Here is a 21029-nt window from a genome sequence, read left to right on the forward strand (position 1 = left end):
TGGTCATAACACTTTACTTGTAGTATGCAAACTTGAGTAGGCTATCACAGAGGAGGTTGTGGAGAGTTACCAGGTTTCATAAGGACACTAGACTTCTAGGGTTTGATGATAAAGGTTTAGAAAGGAGGTATCATTACTTGGGTAGTGAGGTAGTGCAGTGGATAGAGTACAGGGCCCTAAGGCAGTAAGACTCATCTTCCTGAGTTCAAATCTGGCCTCAGACACTTGCTAGCTGTGTAACCCTGGGTAAGTCACTTCACTCTGTTTGCCTCAGTTTCCTCATCTGTAAAATAATCTTGAGAAGGAAATGGGAAACCACTTCAGTGTCTGCCAAACAGACCCTATATGGGGTCACAAAGAGTCAGACATGGCTGAAAAACAATTGAACAACCACAAAGATAGCTATTATATTCAAATTGTAACTTAGAGACATATACCCACTGAGATGTCAGAGGATGTCCAATGCAGATTCTAAACAGAAGTCTGCATTTTTTCAGTTGCATTTTTCTTCAAGTTCTATATGCAGATGCCACTGCACCAATTGAATGGATTACATTATAGAGCCCTATTAATGATATAAACAGTAATTCAAGACATAGGCCTGTCTATACTGGAAGAATAAAATGAGCGAATAAATGCATATTGCCTAGATTGTAACATCCAGATGAATAAGGGACCAAGAGAGTCCATTAGTTCTAGCTTTGTGTATGTATATCTTGGACAAGTACTGAGGTGGCCCAGAATATAATAGGAGGAAAGTGTATTTCCCATTTGGAAAAAATGGCATGGCACTTTCAGTGATTTTAAGCTATTCCCTGCCTGTATTTTTAGTAACAAAATTCTCCCAGCAATGCTATATGTCTGTGAATCATGGAATACCATGATCTCAGAAAAATCAGAACTGTGAGTCATCTGATGGGCAACAAAAAAGATGAATAGTAAATGTAAGTAGGCCCAAGTATATTTACCAGTGATAATTTTGGTATTGCAAGCCAAAGTAAGAGAATAAATCTTTAATGTCAATTATAATATTTACACCTTGATTCTATAATGATGAGAGACAGTTATTATTTAGAAAAATATTTTAAAAATCTACTTGACCAGAGAGTTTTCCCAGCTCTCTTGGATGTGAACATAGCAAGAAAATGCTTAGTGAGGGAAGCAGTTTGCTGGACTGGGACATAAAACTTCTGAGTTTTCTATATAGATTTTCCACTAATTATTTATATACCACTTCTCAGGGACATAGCTTTGTCACCTGTGACGTTTCTGCTACAGGGCTCAGAGGGGTATTGCTTATTAACCAAATCGAGAGTGTATAGTACCTAGAGTGCTGAAGAAAGCAGAGAAAGGGAGATATTTTTCTTTTTCTTGTTAGAATTCAGACAAGATTTGCATTGAAATTGTGTCCCTGGCCTTTGACCCCGAAGCTGAAGTGATGTCTGATGACAGCATCCAGCAGGTATATGTGGAGTACAAATTTCATGATCTGCCCTTGTCAGAGACAGAGACACCCGTATCCCTTCGGAAACCCAGGGCAGGGGAAGATATCCACTTTCATTTCAACAAAGGTAAAAACCAACCTTCCTGCTATTCAAACAGATTCCTTGTTGGTCAGGGGTCCTGTGGATTCAATGGGCAAAGAACACTGACAAAAGGTTCAGACTGAGAACCTTCTTCAACTTGTTCTGAGGGATTATTCTGGTCCTTTACAGGGTCTTAGACTTGGTGGTGGTGGTAGTGAGTTACCTGTGAAAGAATCTGTATTATCAGAGTACCATGACTACTGAGTGTCCCTTAGGCGTACTCTAGACTGGCTTATGTGGTAGGAGAAAATTCTGCTATTTGCCAGACTACATGGCTTCTACTAAGCTTTCCTAGGATTTCGTTAGGTCCCAGATCAGGGGTGGGGAACCTGCAGCCTCAAAGCCACCTGTGGCCCTCTAGGTCCTCAAGTGTGGCCCTTTGACTGAATCCAAACTTCACAAAACAAATTCCCTTAATAAAAGGATTTGTTCTGTAAAACTTGGACTCAGTCAAAAGTCTGCAGGTTCCCCACCCCTGTCCCAGACCTTTACTTGGACAGTTTGGGAGATGCATCTGACTTTTTGTTCTATGAGAAGCAAGGTGATAAAGTAGAAAGATCCCTGGACTTGTAGTCAGAACTGGGTTCTAATTCCACCTTAGGCACTTAATGCTGTGAGACCATGGGCAAGTCACTTGATTGCAGTTTCCTTCTGTAAAATGGAAATAGTAATGCTGGCACTACCTACCTCTCAGGGTGGTGATGGAGAAGTTCTTTGTAAAACTCAACATGCTAGATAAATGGGATCTGGATATTGTGACCAAAATGGGAGAAGACATCACTTATGTTTCCCTTTCTTTTGTATACAGTGATACACCTGAACCCAGTGGAACACAGAGACCGAAGGAAGTTTCTCTTTTCTATGTTGCAGGAAAAAAATCCTGAGCAAAGGCAGTAAGTACCTCCTATCAATTCTTGGGGAATGGAGCTATGCTGTAGTGGGTTCTCTGGCCTAAGGCCTATCCACTGCTTGGATACACAGGGTGTCCCTTTTCAAGTTCCTTTATTTTCTTTTGATTTACACGTTCCCTGAAATCTGAGTATCAAGAAATCAAATCTCAATTACTTGTGGCAACCTTAGTCAGATAGTATAGTTCACATCCTCACGTGTGCCCCAACCATTGGTAGTGCTGTTGCTTTTGTTGATGACTCAGTAGTTGAATACTGACGGTGTTGTACAAGCTAAACAAGAGACTATATATTGATCCCTTCAACTTTTACGTTCCAAGGCAGTTTGATCTGTCCAACATATAATAATGATAGCCCACAAATACTGGACCTGTTTTTACTATGAATTTCTATTTACATTTAATTTTTTTCTTTGTAGGTTTAAATTTTTTTAAAAAGCATTTGTAAACTTAATAATGATTAACAAAAAAACTCCCAAAAATATAAAACAAGAAGTAAAATCTCAAATGTGAAACACTTGAGTGTGACGTACATTCTTAAGCCACACATATGAACAGTTTTTCCATTAAGGAATGGTGGTTTAGAGCGGCTGCTGCAGACAACTGGATAAAAATTAGACTTGAGATTATTATTCTCAAAAAAAGGTGAAGGAGGCCATAATAACCTATGTGCTTGCTTTATCATCTCATAAAATGTTTATGAAAATGATCTATATATTTGCACATATCCCCGATGAAAATATAATTGAATTGGTATTTTCACAAATGATTTTATGCAAGACAGCACATATCTTCATGTCACAAAATTGCTTGAAAGGTGTAGGGAATACAACATTTTGCTGTCTGTTTTTATAAAAATAATTGATTCAGTGCGAAAGATAATCTTAAATGCTCTCTTCTAAAAAGTCATCTCCCTTGCATGTTATCTTGACAGTAATGATAGGTACTCTTTATATAGCACTTTAGGATAACACCTATTAGCAGTGTCAATAGTGATATAAAATGTGGTAGACAGATGCTTGAGAAGAGGTATTTACTCCTATCATGAAGGATAAATTTCAGAATCCAAATGGAAAATGGATCCTTTAGCGGTCCTCAAGAGGTAAGGTCCTCCAGATGCCCTTGGTTATAGATAATATTGTGCTGACTCCATCAAAGGCCTTTTTAATGATGTTTCTGTCACTTCCAAAAAAGATCAACATAACATTCGACACAGGAAAAAACAAATGAACAAAGCATGCCTACTATCCAGACTGACATTCCTTTGGAAAGTCTGCTCATTGAATTATTCTATTAGTGCATATATCTTGGGTTAGTTATTATAGGTAGACAAGAAATCTCACTTTGTTGAAGGAAAAAGTAGGATAGTTTTCATTTTGGAAACTGTGTAGTGCTTTCAACAGTCCTAAACTGAAACTTGAGATAATTTTTTTTTTTTTGGTGAGGCAATTAGGGGTTAAGTGACTTGCCCAGAGTCACACAGCTAGTGAGTGTTATAGGTCTTGTCTGAGGCCAGATTTGAACTCAGGTCCTTCTGACTCCAGGGCCGGTGCTCTATCCACTGTGCTACCTAGTTGTCCCTGAGATGAGATAAATCTTTTAACAATGGGTTAACTGAGGAAGGGAATTTGGGAGTCACTGTGAATTAAAGACGTGGCTTAGTGGGCTGCTATCTAAAAAGTCCAATAAAATATTGAACATTATCTTACCTTCATACCAAGTAATATTAATATTCTTCTAGTGATGTTAAATAGCTATGAATCATGGAAAACAAATCGCTGACGAATAAAAATTGCAAATGTGTAAGTATCCTTGGCTCTGTGGTAGTTTAGAGCTTGATGCAATAAAATACAATGTCATCTTGCAAACAGGAGCATCTGCAGGATCTTACCATCCACAGGGAACCTAGTTTTCATTTCTCCAAGAGGAAATAGAAGAGCACGACTGGGCCAAAGTAGGCGACAGAATACTGCCAATGGCTTATGAGCAAGAAGAATCTTAAAAGAGGTCCTCTAATAAAATGTGATTGGAAAAGGAAGTGGGTCATGTTATGGGAGAAAAAAGTAATGAACAGCTCAGTACATGTGGTATGTTAAAATGCCTGTAGGAAAGGTGTCAACATACTGGGTGAATTCCCTTAAGAGTCACACAGGATGGCTCAATGGGTATTTCTTGGTTGTGTTGTACATCACTGGGGTTAACATCCATATCTATAATAACTGCAAATCCATTGAAGCATGCCTCTCACTCCTCTTATTTTGGAATAGGTATAACCCACCTGTTTTTTGCTCTGACCACTATTGCTAGGGGATGCTTTGGTCTCTGGGCTACTCTTCAAAATGCTGCCATCAGTCACAGTCATTTGAAATTGAAGGCGAGGAATCCTGAGCTTCAAATGACTAGGGCTGCCCCCTTTGGAGGCTGGTGGTCCTGCTAGAGAATCTTTCAAGGTCGAGAAAAAAGGAGTAAGAAGCAAACAAATTAGTTAAATGGACAAAAATGGTCATTACCTTAGTTTTTTCCCCTTACCCACAGGCTTGTTCCAGTTCTTGTCAAAGTTTTTCTGATTTAAAAAACAATTTTTTTAAGCTGGAACTGCTGTTACCTACAGACATAGACTTTTACTAACGTTTGGAACCCAATGAAGCTTCAAATACATAGTTGTCTTTACCCAGCCATTGTTCGCAACTTCACAAGGTTGTGCATGCTTATACTCTTGCTTCTTTATCCTTTTTCCTCTACCCTGCTCAGTTTGAATAGCTTGTTCTTTGGCCTGTTCTGAAGTGTAAGTACTTTGTTTCCAGGGGGTGGTAGAGATGGGAAAGAGTGCTATGTAAACATGAGTTATTAAAATAACAAATCTTTCTCTTTCTACTACTGATATATTTATTTGGGTTTGATTCTGGCTCTGTCATTAACTAGTTTGTATAAAATCATTTAACCTCCCTGGGCAATTTGTTATTTTGCAAAATGATTTCCAAGGTCTCTTCCAGTGCTAAGAGTCTGATCTTGATTCCTATCCATTCTTTGATCTTATCTGAACTTCCCCTCAAGATTATATTTTGTGGGGTTTTCTAACCCTGAAAGACAATCCACTAATATACAATTTTAAAAACAAATGACTATCCTTATCCTTACAACTGTCCCTAAAGAGGTCACTGTGTCTATTTCTTCTGTTAATTGCGGGAGTGTGAGAAAAAAATGTTACATGCTTAGCGTATATGACAGGACAAAAAAATGTAAAGACTGTTAAAATGAATGCTGTTAAATGGAAATATTTTTCCTCTTTAGACTGAAATTTATAGTGGTGAGTGATCCTGAAGAGCAAAAGAATGAATGTCAAGAAGTAGGCTATGCTTACTTGGAACTGTGGCAGATACTGGATACAGGAAGAGACATTTTAGAACAAGAGATAGACAGTGAGTAAATTTACTTCCAAGGCATCTCATTAATAAACACTTCTTCATTTTTTGCCTTCACAATTATAACTGCAAAATTGATTGGATGCTACTAAACTTAGGATCTTTTTCTGTCGTCATTTAATTGCAGCTAACTCTAAAAATTGGCCTATTACTATCCTACATAGTCCAGGACTGAATTTTTAATAACATCAGAGCATTGTTATATGTCTTTTAAACTCTTTAATTGGAATTTTTAGAAAACCAAACTTCACTTTCGTAAATAAACAAGACTCTCCCTGGATTTGGATACATTCTGCAAAATGTTGATGGGCTTTAACTTTCAACATTGATTTTCTACCTTTTCCTTGATTATAGAAAAGTTTCTAAAGATATCCATTTTAGAAATAGGCCTTAAAAGAATTGTGGCTTCATTTATTCCTTCACAAGAGACAGCCAAGACCTTAACTAGCTTTGTCTTAAGTATTTCAAGGGACCATGGAGTGAAATGAGGACTAGACTTTAAAGTCAAGATAACTGTTTTTTTTAAGGACAATTGGGTTTGAATCCCAAGTCGCATATTTAGCAGTTGTGTCAATCAGGGTCAAATTTCTTAACCTCCTCTAAGTCTCAATTTTCTCACCTATAAAATGAGGATAAACACATGGAGTGCCTATCTTAGAGTTTAGTCATAAAGATTAAATGAGTTAATATATGTATATGTTTTCATTCTTAAAATATTACATAAATGTCAAACTATTATTTTCATTTGTCCTTGAGGAGACTGAGAGGCAGCAAAACTTAAGTGGAGTTGGGCTTCAATCCAGGAAGACCTGGTCTTGACTCTCACAGGCTGTTATCCTAGTCAAGTCACTTAACCTCTTAGTGCTCTAGTTGCAGAGTAGAAGGTACAGAAAAATGATGGAAGTGGAAGAGTTCCCTTGGAAACACCTGATAATGCTAAAGAAATCATAGGTCCAGATCCCTTGAGGTGATTTAGCTACCAATCATACTTATTGGCCCTTAGCTCCCAGGATAAGGTGAAGAAAATCTAACTCTGCTCTTTTCATGTTTTCTCTTTTGCAATAGTTATCAATCCTCAGGACAAAGCTACCTCCATTGGAAAACTGAAAGTGTCCCTTCAAGCAACTGATGCACTTCAGGCCATTTTCAAAGAGATGAGTGAAGACATACATTTATGATAAAGCAGATGCAAGCAGTCTCTTATTTAGAATTGAATATATCACAGGGTCATTTTGAGGGGACCACTGTAAAAGTCTGCTTACAAAGTGCTTTGCTATTCCACAGATTTATACCCCTATGTACTTAGTGACACCTAGTGTCTCCAACACAGTGAGGGAGAAAGCCTAGACTCATTGTTACCTTTGTCTGGTACCATCTGTTCAAGTATGGCTCCTGCAGTGAAAGGTCCTGGCACTTCATTAGGTGAGAAAGCAGACTTGAGATTTGCTTTTGACCTCTTTCAGGCTACTCTGGGAACTGTACAAAAGAACTGTCACAAGAGGTGAACTTACAAAAAAACACATTTTATTCATCTTTTAGTTCTTCCAAAGTTGAAAATATCAAGTCCTACTGCTAAGCAGAAAAAAAACAAAACAAAAAGCCTCTCTCTCTCCTAAAGTCACAGGACACAGAATGATCTGTTCTGGGACGAGTGAGCTCAGAGGACTAAGAGGGGAGATGGCAGGCAAAAACCCCTCCCAAATACTTAAAACAAACAAACAAACAAAAAAACCTGTTCAACAGAAATTGTGATAAATACAGGACAATGCAAGACAAGTAAAAATGAAGAACAGTGACCAGTGGCTGTGTTGTCTTTCTTTCCCCCCTTCCTTTCTTTCCCTGATAGGATCTCTGGGATACTGAACAGTAACTTTTCTCACCCAGAATAGTTGCTGCTTCAAAACAACCCCTCTAGATTTCATTAGGAATTGAATGTGAGTCACAACTATTCCTTCTTAGGTGAGAAGGTCATACAGAAAAGCAGTGTTATTTTCTCTTGCCCACGCTGTCGTTTATGAATTTGTGGGAAAAAGTGTGACAGTGAGGCAGGGAAACACTGCTTGTCTCATCTTTGGAGACAGCAGGAGGACCTTGCATGAGTCAAGAAGGTAGGGAGAATGACAATTACTGAAGTTGCTGCATGGAGCTTATTGATTATAACAGCCTTTAGCAACTGCTGATCACCCTCAAAAGAACCTTTTCTTGAGTACTGCAAGAACCGGGGAAAGGATTATGGCAAAAGGGTAGGACAGGAGGAGGGACTGAGCCTGCTGGTCAGGATCCAGGGTGCAGGCAATGCCCTATATACCACACTATAAAAAGGATACCACCTTTGAGCTGCCACAGAATCCATGTGGCTCAGAACCCAAGCCCCTTGGAAATGGGTTACATATGGGTATCATAATCAGAAGCCAACAAGGTCTTCCTGGCAGAGGACGACAGACAAAAAGAGAGGAAGGAAACTATATTAATAGCTGATGCCTCTGGCCTTCTTCAAGAATACCTCTTCCCTCGGCATCTGTGTGGGGCCATTGATTGGTGTACATTGTGGTCTCAGGACATGTAGGCTGGTGGGCCCTGGAATTCACTGAGGAGATTGGTCCATACAAAATGGCCCCAAAACCCATGAACACAAATGGCAAAAAGTTAAAGAAAACGAAGGGAAAAATACAGTTTCTATGTCATGTAAAATATTTAGGGGTTGGCTGGAGGAAGAAGGGATTATAAGGTGGAAAGTTCAAATCTACTTCCTCTTTTTCTTGGGTGGTGCAGAGCTGTGTCTGGAGCCACGGCTGGAGCTACGCCCTGCGCTGTGCACAGAACCCTTTCTTTTCCGGCTCATGCTCCGGCTTTGTTCCTCCTCCTCTTCGTAACGGCTCTCACGATCAGCTGGGAAGAAAGGGGAGGTGACTATCAGTAAACTTTGTATTACAGCCTCAGGTTCCTGATAAAACTACGCTGGTACCTCCACCCATTGCCAAGATAGAGCCAGTTCTTGCTTAGTATAAGGGGATCGTTCAGCAGGCTTCTCCCTTCCGTCACAGGGCTCCATGTGGCTCTGCCCTCTCCTGCTCTGGGCCCCCTGCAGTCTGGGTGGCTTTGGTACCTAGAGCAGAGGACCCCTGGTCCTGGGCTGCTGACTGCCACCCTCAAGCTGGGGAGCTGAATGTGCATTATGCAAATTTGCATAAAGTGAGAACTGTCTGTACTTCTTTTCAAACTCAGAAACCACCCCTGGGGAATTAGGTGAAAAAAGCATTAAGATAATCAAAGCACGATTTTGGTGCTTGACAGCATGCTTTAGGAAAATTTTCCTTAACTTTTACTTAGGTAGGGCTAGAAGTATAAATTCAGGTTTGGCTTCAGGGAAAGATTTTATGCAGAAAAGGTTCTGGTTACATAGGTCTCTAGCAGGTTGTCTGGTTCTTAATTAAATTGTACTGAGCCTCTGGATGTGCTTTACAACTGTCCGGGCCCCTTTAAGATTCACTTTAGATGTAGGATGACATAAAATCCCTATTTGATTATCTGGAACACAATCCTAGGCCATGTCACAGGCTTGGATGTGTAAGAAAAAGATCCAGCCAGGTACATTCTTATCTATAGAATATTTGTGGACAATTTCCAAACCTACATTTTCCTCTTCCTATGCTCATCAGAACTAGAGCACTGCGTCAGATCAATCTCTTAAGAGTGTTCACCTGACATATACTCAGCAGGTTACCCCACCAACATTACAAAGCTGCATGAGAAGCTTGCCCTCCCAACATCCTTGGTCAACTCACCTTTTCTTGCTTCTTCCTCCAGTTCATCCCAGTCTTTCCCACTTTCCTCTTCACTGCCCAGTGACTCCTTGGAATAGTCTGGAACAGAATAGATTCAGGTTTAGTCAGCTGTTTAGGAGATTCAGGGACCAGGGTGGATGTGGAAAGATAGGTTTCTTTTTCCCTAAGAAGTTACATCTAATCAAGTTGTATCTGGTGAAGATTTCAGTCCCAAGCAGAAAAGAGTGATAAGGAATGATGAATTAAAGATAACAGAAGCCCAAGACGTTAGGTAAGAAGGACAAAGGAAAAATTCTCATCCTCCTTATGGCCCCTGCCTCTGTTATTTTATGTGCTTTTCTGATTCCCCTTAACTATGACATTTTCTCTCAATCCTGAACACTTAATCACCTAAGTTTTCACACATCAGGGCCAGGAATGAAGTCCAGACTTGGGCTGGGAAAAGAAGTGGGATAAACAAAGGGAGGGGAAGTTAAAACTAGGATGGAGATAGTATGACAAAATTGGTGATAAAACAAGAGGTGGAGCTAAGGTGAGGTAAAAAACTAGTGGGCTCAGTATAAATATTATTACAAGGACAGGCAGTAGGGCTAGACTTGGAGTGGGCAAATGGACAAGAATGGGTTGGGAGTATGCCGAGAACTGGAGAATGAATGGGATGTAGATGCAGGGAAATGGGAATAGGAATAGAGAACAGAAGTCAGCTATATATTAGCAAATTAATGAGTAGTATAAGAGTGGGTAAAATTTTTTAGCAAGCACCTGCACAGGCCCTGTGACTTGAAGATCAGACATCTAAATCTCAAAGTAGTCAAACAGTGCTTCAGCATACATACCTCCAAGATGGAATTTGGATGGGAATGGATAAAATTATCTGAAATAACGAAGTATCAGACTACTGGACTGAATTGCCTTCTATTTATACTCACTGAAGCTGCTTTAGCCATGACAAATGATGACCCTAAAAATACATACCTGATTCCTCTGCTTCTGAGGAATAGTCTTCATCACTATCCTCCTCCTCTTCTTCATATTCATCCTCCGAAGGATTAAAAGTTTCATCTTCAATTTCAGACTCTGAGTCTCCTACCTCAGCATCACTCCCCTAATATAAGAATAGCAGAGACCATGATAAGAAGGCATTTCATGTTTTTAAAAGTTTCCACCAATAATTTAATGAATCCTTTCCAAACAATAGTTCTAGTTCTATTTCAAGTGAAGAAGCTGAGGTAAAGGTAAAGTCAATTCTCCAAGATCACCAAAGTTTGGACCAAGCTCATGGATTCATAGACTCTTAAAGCTAACAGGAATCTCAGAGATTATCTAATCCAACCTCCTCTTTTATTAACCGAGTCAAAGGTTGATAGGTATAGTGACCTTTCTATACTTGGGAAATTGAAAAGATATCCTCTTACTTCTCTATTTCTGAAAAGATCAGTTTCTTTTTCTTTCAGGTAAATGAAAAACTAAAACAGACTGTTCTTAAAAGGAGGCTGATTGTGGTGTGGAGGATGGTTTTTAAAAAACAGTTTCTTATGAGTGACTAATATTTTCTGAAGACCAAAGGCTAAAAAAACAAACAAACCCTCATTCAAAACATGCCTATCCTTGTGATTTGGAAAAAAAAAAAAACCAAACAAACCACAAAATAGTAGATACAATGGTAGTGCAGAAAGAACATGGGTCTGTTCTATGTGATACCTTAAACAGGTCAATTTCTCTAAGGCTTAGTTTCCCTGAAATGTAAAGTGGGGACAATACTTGTGACAATAAAATTAGGCAAATGTGTCTACAGCTATACAATTGTGCTATTATTTGATTTATGATTTACCTGTAAGGTGGATTAGAGGAGAGTGGTCCAAACTTGACATTGTTCTCCTGACTTCCTCCTCTCAAGTGGGTCTGGTCTTTTTTGCTCATATGTCAATCTCCATTCCCCCATCCATCCAAAAGGTACTGGGCAACCCTGTACACATCAGCCACTGACCTGTTCCTGAAACCCTAAGTTCACATACCTCACCTTCAGGCTCCAAGAAAGACCAGCCACCTTGTTCAAAAAAGCCCTCAGGATCATCCACAATAGTCTTCATGATTTTGGTCCAGTTGAGGGACTGCACTCCTTCAGTGTACTTCAGGTCACAGGAACTAAGGGAGTTATATAACATCAAAACCAGTACTGCATAAAATCCCTCAATATTACTAAATAGCACCATCTTACTTTAGTTACTAACATGACCAAATATACATAACATTTGTGTAAATATAACAAAACACTTATTCCCTGTATATGAATACTAAACTATGTCCAAGTGTCCCCAAAGTATGGCTTCACGTAGCAGTACCCTGCTAGGGTACTTAGTCCTCACTGTAAAGCTCTCCTATAATCCCTAGGATTTTTCTTTTTTAACTCTGTTTCTCTTTTATCTGTCCACATTCCTTTTTTTTTTCCAAATGAATTTTTATTAATAGCTTTTATTTTCACACCATTAAATACATGAAAGAATCTGAAAATTATATGTAACGCTCCACATCTACAGACCTTCTGCTATTTAAATTGTAGTCATTGTGTATATTGTTTTCTTGGCTCTGTTTACTTCATGCTCCATCAGTTAATATAAATCTTTCCATGCATCTCTGTATCTACCATATTTATTGTTTCTTACACCACAGTAATATTCTATTAAATTCATGCAGCATAATTTGTTTATCCATTTCCCAATCAATGGGCATTTGCTACATGTTTTTTGCTACTACAAAAGGTACAACTATAAAAACTTTCTTCTTGTCAATGACCTACTTGTATTATGTGGCTAGTAGTGGAATCTCTGCATTAAAAGACACAAGCATTTCAATCACTTTATTTGCTTAATTCCAAATTGCTTTCCAAAATGGTTGTACTGGATCCATAGCTCCACCAATAATACAGCAGCATATCTATCTTCCTACACCTTATCCCCCAAAATCAACCATTTCTATTTTTTGTCATCTTTGTTAGTTTGCTGTGTGTGAGGTGACACCTCAGGTTTGTTCTGATTTGCATTTCTCTTGTTATTAGTGATTTGAAGCATTTTCATATGGTTATTAATAGTCTGAATTTTTTCATTTGGGAATGATTTGCTCATAATCTTTGACCACTGATTTACTGGGGAATTAATTTCTACATTACTTCTAATGATTCTTTTCTTAACCAATGCTGCACTCACCTTCTTTTACCTTACTTTCTTTCTTCAACCCTATCTTCACTTTTCTTCTTCTTTCAGTCCTTTCCCACTTTCCCTTTTCCATTGCTATCTTGGAAAAAGCACTTTGTCTAAAAACACCTGGCCTCAATTACGGCCTGTTCAGTGGTCTCCGTGTTTTACACAGGTGATAATTCCAGGCAGTGTACTCTCTCCCAACTGTACTTTGTGGGCAAAGAAAGTCCAGGCATTACATCCAATGGACTTCTTTGGCTTCTGTGTCTCATTAAAAACATGTCATTCATAAGATAAGGTTATCCTTTTCTTTTTGTTAACTTCCCACAACACCTAGTAAAGTATTATTTCCTCTCTAAGTATTTTCCTAAATTGCTAAGGAAACTGTTTATAGGAGAAGTGATTCAATTATAGTGGGTGGGTGAGGAGGAATACAAGAGGGAAAAAAATAAAGAAATGAAAACAAAAGGGCTAGCATTAATAAGATTTTAACTTGAAAACTGCCCAAGAATATTATCAGCATTACCTATGCAGGGATAAAAGCAACCCATCAACAACCACGAAAAAACGTGCCAAACTACTAATAAGAGAAATGCAAATTAAAATGACTGAGGTTTCATCTTATGCACATCAGACTGGCAAAGATAATCAAAGAAGGAAAACATATGTTGAGGGCCTATGGAAAGAGAGACACATATTAATGAACTATTGTTGGCAACTAGTCCAATAAATAGTTTGCAATTATACTAGAAAAGCCACCAAACTATTTATCCTTTGATCCAGTGATATGACCATCATGCAAATACCTCAATGAGGTAAAAAGTTCCATGCATAAACAAATATGTGTATATATACATATATATGTTATGTAAACAAATATTTCTATAGACACTTTTTGTGATATATCTGTAGTGGAAAAGAACTGGAAAGAAAGTGGGTGAATGGGGAATGGCTGAACAAATTATGGTACAGAAATGTAATATAATATTGTGCCTCAAGAAAGAATAACACGAAGAATTCAGAGACACTTGGAAAGACTGGTAGCATACATTAAGTTTAACAATTTATACGATGACCACAAAATTATAACGGAAAGCAACACTAAAAAGTCTTCCGAACCCTAATCAATGCAGTTACTAGTCATGATTTTGGAAGACTAATGGTAGTGCCTTTCTTGCTCCTCAAGTAGAGACATAGTGGACTACAGGTACAGAACAAGGCATTAAAAAAAAAAAATGACTGATGCATTGATTTGTTTTGCTTAACTGTACTTTGTTACAAAGGAGAATTCCACTATCTGTAGTGGTGAGGGAGGTAATCTTTAGAAACTGACAGTTAAATAAGAATTATTCCCACTGTTTATTTCTTAGATTTCAAAGCCATTTCTCACAGACAAAATTATGTAACCACTTCCTTTAGAGAATTTAAAAAGCAAATTCCACTCCTATTACTACTCAAGGTCTTAAGGATGATTTTCCTTGGTTAGCTCAGGTGGTTCCACTAGAGAAGCTTTTCTCTAGCTGAAGTGTGGAAAATTTGTCATCAAAACAACATGCTTTTGTCTATCTAATCTTTCTTCAGCAAATTTACAGAACTAGTAAGAATTTGAAATGTTCTGAAGACACATTGTGCGAAATACTTAAAAATAATGAACTATATGTAGATACTGATTCACAAGGAACAATACTCTGGCCAAGCATTCGTTATAAAGGGGCTAGGCCCAAATTTTAAAGTTCTAATCTATAAACTCACCTCAAAGGCAAGCTGATCTCAGGTACATCAATAGTTTTTTATATACCAGCTGTATAATTCTTGATATCAATAATCTCAGAATTTTAAGTTCCATGGAATAAAGATCCCTAATGGGTTAACTTACTTCAACCACTCCTTGATAGGGTCAAGAGAGGCCACAGGGATGGCATTGATCATTGTCACCTTCTTACTGTAGTCCTTGTAGACTATTACCATATCAAAATTCTTCAGATGAAATTGGACTCGCTCAAAATGAATCAGCTCCACTTCATCCAATGTCACCACAAAAGGTGGCTGGGGGAGTAGAAATGGCCTATTACTTTTCTGAGTACATTTGGAAACCCATTAGCATTTCCCCATCCTTGCAGAATCCTATTTAATGTATCAAAGAGCTTGCTTATTCTACAATAGCTCAAACACACTAAAGTGTCTTAGTAGAATCAAAGACTTTTTGGGTGGGTGGGGACCTGAGAGAAGATCTTCCTTTCTTTTACAATTCAGGAAAATGAAGTTAACTGGCTTGTAAAAGAGCTCCACAGGGGCAGCTAGGCGGTGCAGTGGATAGAGTTCTGGCCTTGGAGTCAGGAGGACCTGGGTTCAAATCTGGCCTCAGACACTTGATACTAGCTGTGTGACCCTGGGCAAGTCACTTAACCCCAACTGCTTCAGCAAAAAAAAAAAACAACAAAACACATTAAATTGTACCCTCAGGTAGAAAAAATTCAGTAGAATTTATAGCACGGAAGTCAACTTTTTGGGAAGAAGTGACAAATATTAAAAAATTATAAGGTGAAGGGGAGCTGCTCTAATGTCTTGTGTACATTGAACTGATAATTAGCAAATTAACTGAAAATGTTGACAGAGAAGTTTGGAGTGAAAAAAGATCTAATTCTCAACACTTTCTAGTCAACTGAAAACTATTTCCTTCTCGATGCAAACATTAATAAAGAGATACTCACCCATTCTGTAGCATTCACCAGTGCACTACTAGTGGGCTGTAGCAGGCAGGTGCTTCTGTAAGGGGCTCCATTAAATCTGGAAAGAAGTGAGAAAATAAATTCACACTCTGTGCAGACCAAGATCAGAAGACCAAAGCCAGTAGGTGTTAATCCCATAATAGATATACTTTTCCTTCCCATTCCAAATTTCGAAACTCAAGTTCCATCATGCTCATTCGGGATTCTCATCTTCCAGTGCCAAAGATGCATTTCAATCTACGTTCTACCTACCTCCCCATTCCCTCACCTTTGCATGTGAAATGTCATATTCAAAGAAGTTTAAAGAATTACAGAACGCTGATATCTGAAAAGGATCGTAGAGCTACAACTTGTCCATTCCCCTCCTTTTACAAATGAGGAAACAGAGCTAGAGGTGAAGTAACTTGCCTAAGGTCCAAGCATAAGTAACAGAGCCAGTTCTTGAACCAAAGTTTTACAGTATCAGGATGAGAATGCATAATATATCATAGTGACATTAATGGAGGGGGTCTTCAATTTTTTCTTATTTCTATAGCTAGAAGTCAGGTCTGCAGGACACTAGGCTAATATGAAATATTTTACCCCAAGTCCCTAAAAGGCACTTCAAACTCCAGCTCCTCCTTGGTTAGGGCCTCAACCTTTTCAATGAAGTTTTTAAAGGCTGTTTTCAGCTTGTGCCTCATCTCTCTTTCCATCTGCAGAAAAAGAAAAATAATAACTAAAAACACCAATTTGATTTTTAAATATAATATTCTCTTCCAAAGTAATTATCATATGTATCTTTAACATCAGCTCTCGCTATTTATATCCTGGATATTTCTGGAGCTATGGGGGAAAATGAAGTGCTATGAAGTTGAACAGTTTGTTCAGTGTTACAATAGCAATGATGGAAAATACTGGAATCTGTGGACTAGTATTTTACCCATTGATTTATCAATAAAACAGCAGGTTATATAATACAAGGGACTGAGGGCTACACTTAAAAGCCAGGCCCAAATCCTGCCTTTGAAATTTTTTAGCTATGTAACCATGTATCTACCAGCCACTTAACATTTCTGAGCCCATCTCTTCACTTGTAAAATGGGAACAACAATACCTCACTCACAGAGCTGTTGTGAAGCTCAAATGTGACATATGTTAAACACACTGAAAACCGTCTTGTGTTCAATGTGCATGAGATTACAATTTTAGTACTGCCTCTTTGCTAGCCACTGAGCTCTACTTCAAATAGGCTCAGAATGTCATTAATGTATTACTCCAAGGCACTGGCAACCAAAGAGTTCAGATCTTATCCTATCTTCCCCTCAAATCAGATACAGAATTTTACTGGCCTGCTCAGCATACAGGTCATCTCGGTCATGCATATGCTGGTGTTTTCCCAAGTCAGTGGTGATTTCTCCCACTTCAGTGTAGAACTGCACATCGGTGTGCCGCTTTTTCCCAAACATGATGGCATTCTGGCAGCAAGAAACAGAAAACATAAAGTAGAAGTCAGAAAACTCAGGCTACACAACAGCAAAAAAAGACAATATACAGGGTTGGAAAAATAATTATCTCTATAATGGAAGTAGCACTGGTCCTATTAAAGCACTTCCACATCACACCTGTTAAGAGGATTAGATGACTGAAGACATTAGATGCAATTCATTTTTGTGAACAAAGAGCAATATTTTACCTATCTACTGGAATGGATTTCTAGAGGGGACCATAAACATATGTAAGAGTAATAGGTCTTGGGGGAGGTGGACACACTACGCAAAAGTTGAAGAGAGCGCAGAATTCAGATTTCACAGATAGAAAGAGGGGAAAAAAAGAGCCCTACTATATTCAGATACCAGAGAAATAAAGACCTGTCCAGACCCTTCTCCCGTCCCCCTCTCCCCAATGGCATACCTTGAGGTGAAAGTGCAGGACAATGATCATTTCCCCATCACATGGCTGGAACAAGGCATGCTTAATGTTATTATAGAGAATATCCACTTTGTCTCCTCGAACTGATGTGAAACGAAAACCTGGGTGGAATAAAGAAACTGAGTGCCTAATAACACTATCAAGTTAAGTAGAAGCCTGCAATGCTTCAGAAAAACTGGAATGGAAACAAACTGTTGATTTTTTTCCCTCTGTAGTATATTATAAATTACATAAACACTACAGAATTTCCCTTTCATTTTACTTCTCAGCTTTTATACCCCTGGCACTGATTCAGAAGAATACCTTACCATTAACATGAGCTTCAAGGGAGCCTTGCATTCTCTTTTGGGCAATGTTGGGTCGGATGTACAGATCCTTCAGCTTAGGATTACTCCGGTTAAGATTGATAACTAGTGAGTCTTGTTTCACAATACCCTGAAGAAATAGAATGAATGGGAATGCAATTACATTCCCAAATATCTCTATGAAGTAATCTGTGCGTCCTTTTTCTACGCGTATGTTCTGCCCCAGTCAAGCACCCCCAAGGCTCACCTCTTTTTCTTTTTCTTCTGCTTCCCGAGTCTTATAACGTTTTTGAACTTCTTTTATAATTCGAAAAGCATTTTGAAGATTTAAAGCTGGTACTGTCTGTTCTCCAGGTGCCTTCATATTTGAAGCTCGATACGTGCTTTGGTAGAAGGGAAAACAAATGTTACAGAAGGAATTGCTTATTGGGTTAATGAACCCTCCTATCACTATACTCAGGACCTATATGTTTAGTTTAATGTCAAGGGGAGAAAGAATTATATTGAAGAGAGGATGATGAGCAAGGTCATACTATATATTTCTTTTGCTCTTCAAAAGGGATGGATCTGTAAATGGTTAATCTAATCAAAAGGAAGATATGATTAACTTTTCCCCTTGAAGCCAAATAAATACTCCAAATTTATCCCATCATATCTCAGACAAGGAAAGAATCTATCTTGACAGCCACCAATTCATTTGGAGGAGGGATTTGGGATTTAACTTCTCTTTAGTAAGTAGTAAGAGTTTATAACCATACTGATTACATGTCTGCCTTTTCCCAGGAACACCATACAATGATCCTAAATGAATCTGGCAGAAGGAGACACAGTGAGTCTGCGAGAGAAAGAGGAACTCAGGATAGAGGGATCACACTTCAGCCAGTAGGAATTGTGGGATAAGTGGTATCCTGGGACTCACATTTCCTTGACAAATGTAGCCTCTGGATTAGGGAAAATGTTGCCTTCATTTCTGCCCAGAGCACTGCCTGGGCAATAAAAGTTGATTCGCAAGTAGGTGTAGTCTCCTTCCACAGACATACTGATATTCTAGTCAAAGAAAGGGAAGACAAAAACCATACAAAAAAGATTTCTTTTCCATCTAGACATTACTCTGCTTCTCCTTTCCCTGGCCAAATTTCTTGAAAAAGTTGCATATACTCACTCCAGCTACTTTCTCAATACCCTTGTAATCTGGCTTTTAGTTCAACCAGTTTAAAAAAATCTTTCACAGGTCACTAATAATCTTAAAATCCTGAAGTCCAATGATCTTTCTTTAATTTTCATCCTTCATTTCACTGCAGCATCCAATACTGTTAGTTACCTCCTCTTCTTCTGGCTCTTCTATTTTACTAAGGTACCATTTAAAAAAAATCTCTCATTGGTAATGTCCTTTCTCAGATTCTTAAAGTGTGTGTTCCTCAAGATTGTGGGCTCTGGTTCTTTTCTCTTCTCTCTACACAAGAGGAACTCTCCTTTGGGAATCTCATTTACTCCCTTGTTTTCAATGATTACTTTTATATAGACGAATCCCCAATCTTAGTCCTGACTGCTCTCCCTGAACTTTAAATTCACATTTCTCATTGCCCAGAGACCCATCTCCACCTATATGTCTTGCTGTTACCTTAAACTCTGTAATATATCAAAAGATTTGTGATTCTATCACTCAGACAACTTCTTCCAAACATGAGTTATGCATTGCACTCTCCTCCCTCAATGTATCATTAGCAAGAGCTGGTGATGAACTCTCTGAATTTAGCTAGGTTAATGGTCCCCAACACTCCCTGAAGCCTTTAAAGCTTACCAGATCTTATGTATTATTGGTGTAACATTTGAGAACCAAGGGCCGTTTTTCTTTTTTTTGGAGGCTGTCTCCCTATGTCACACTAGGCTACAAGTGCAGCAGTCACCCACAGCCCCACTTCCACTACTGATTGGCATGAGTGCCTTGACCTGTGCAGTTTCTGATGTGGACAGGTTTACCCATCTTTACAAGCTGGTGGCCCCAGATACCAGAAGGTCATCACACTGGTGGCCAGCTTTAGTGCAGAAATCTGTTTAGCCCACTGCAGCTAAGACTTACTGAGCTCAAGAGATCCACCAGCTGCAGCCTCCTTGATAGCCAGGATTACAGGCACTTGCTATCACGCCCAATTCATCTTCATGTTATAATAAAGAATTGGCTCTCCAAAACCCTATTCACCTGATGATTACTATTTCTGCCTGTGTCACCAACATCACCTACCTAGACTACTGCAGTAGTCTCCCAACATGTCTTCAGACTCTTAATCACTCTACCCTTCAACTGATCATTTACATCATCGCCAGACTAGTCTTCCTTAGGCATAGATCTGGTAATATCACTATGTTCTTTAAAGGTTTCCTCTGTCCCACAGAATTAAAGTTCAAATTGAACTTCATATATACAGTTCTTCACAACATAAGACTCTACATTTTTAGCCTTGTCATATTCTACTACTAAACTCTGAATCAATTCTGAAGGCAATGACCATATCTTAATTTCTCTCCCCAATCAGAAAAGCCTTTTTGGGTCACTCTACCTTAAGTAACATTTATCTCCAGCCCTCTTTGTCTCTAAGTGTAAAAGATCCAGTATTTATCATTGCATAGCTTATTGTATTAAGAGTGAATTAAACCCTCAATGTTTAACAAAAACACAGGTGAAACATCTTTTGCTGAAGTCCTAGGAAAAACCAGGCAGACATATCTGTTGCCAAATAGATTAATCTGAAACATTCATTTTTCTAGGAAGTGAAAATGGGGAGGAAAACAAAGAATAATAGGAGTAAAAAGTAGATAGTGAATAAATCCAGAAAAGTGCATTAAAGAAGGGTAGGGCTACAAAGGATAATGTGAAACAACATAGTTATAATGAGTAGAGACAATGGTCTATAAAGATTTTTAAATGAAACCTGGTCTAGTATTTTGTTTTAGTTAATTACCTTGATTGTGGCAATGTGGAAGGGTGTTGCAATGCCAAACACAGGCATTATTACAGTCTCATATTTCTTATCAATATAAATCTTCATTTCACGGATATGTGGTTCCTTAGGCATCAGAGAAGGGTTCTTGTAGGATACATTAGATTTTCGAGCTCTAGAATAGGAACAATAAAAGTGAACAACGAGAGACTTCAGAAGTCTTAGGGCTCAATCCCTCTACAGTCATCAAC

The 21029-nt window shown here is 38.5% G+C and overlaps 2 protein-coding genes across 2 annotated transcripts in view; one reads left to right on the forward strand and one right to left on the reverse strand.

Annotated features, from left to right (window-relative positions):
* RPGRIP1 (RPGR interacting protein 1) overlaps positions 1–7325 on the forward strand; it is a 67410-nt gene extending 60085 nt beyond the window's left edge. Inside the window, exons 22-25 of the mRNA XM_027843014.1 lie at positions 1379–1571; positions 2395–2479; positions 5785–5912; positions 6981–7325. Coding sequence (XP_027698815.1) covers positions 1379–1571; positions 2395–2479; positions 5785–5912; positions 6981–7093 — 519 coding nt within the window. The 3' untranslated portion in view covers positions 7094–7325. The remainder of the gene's footprint in view (positions 1–1378; positions 1572–2394; positions 2480–5784; positions 5913–6980) is intronic.
* Positions 7326–7417: 92 nt separating this feature from the next.
* The window catches only part of SUPT16H (SPT16 homolog, facilitates chromatin remodeling subunit), a 32246-nt gene continuing 18634 nt past the window's right edge, over positions 7418–21029 (reverse strand). The window contains exons 14-26 of the mRNA XM_027843036.1: positions 20800–20953; positions 18759–18886; positions 18087–18222; positions 17843–17969; positions 17517–17635; positions 16955–17080; positions 16206–16318; positions 15606–15681; positions 14771–14940; positions 11716–11845; positions 10676–10805; positions 9701–9778; positions 7418–8804 (exon numbers count right to left, since the gene is read on the reverse strand). Of these exons, the coding sequence (XP_027698837.1) occupies positions 8659–8804; positions 9701–9778; positions 10676–10805; positions 11716–11845; positions 14771–14940; positions 15606–15681; positions 16206–16318; positions 16955–17080; positions 17517–17635; positions 17843–17969; positions 18087–18222; positions 18759–18886; positions 20800–20953 (1633 nt within the window). The 3' untranslated portion in view covers positions 7418–8658. The remainder of the gene's footprint in view (positions 8805–9700; positions 9779–10675; positions 10806–11715; positions 11846–14770; positions 14941–15605; positions 15682–16205; positions 16319–16954; positions 17081–17516; positions 17636–17842; positions 17970–18086; positions 18223–18758; positions 18887–20799; positions 20954–21029) is intronic.

Source organism: Vombatus ursinus, unplaced genomic scaffold (genome assembly GCF_900497805.2).
Source record: "Vombatus ursinus unplaced genomic scaffold, bare-nosed wombat genome assembly UNPS02014894.1, whole genome shotgun sequence".
NCBI lineage: Eukaryota > Metazoa > Chordata > Mammalia > Diprotodontia > Vombatidae > Vombatus > Vombatus ursinus.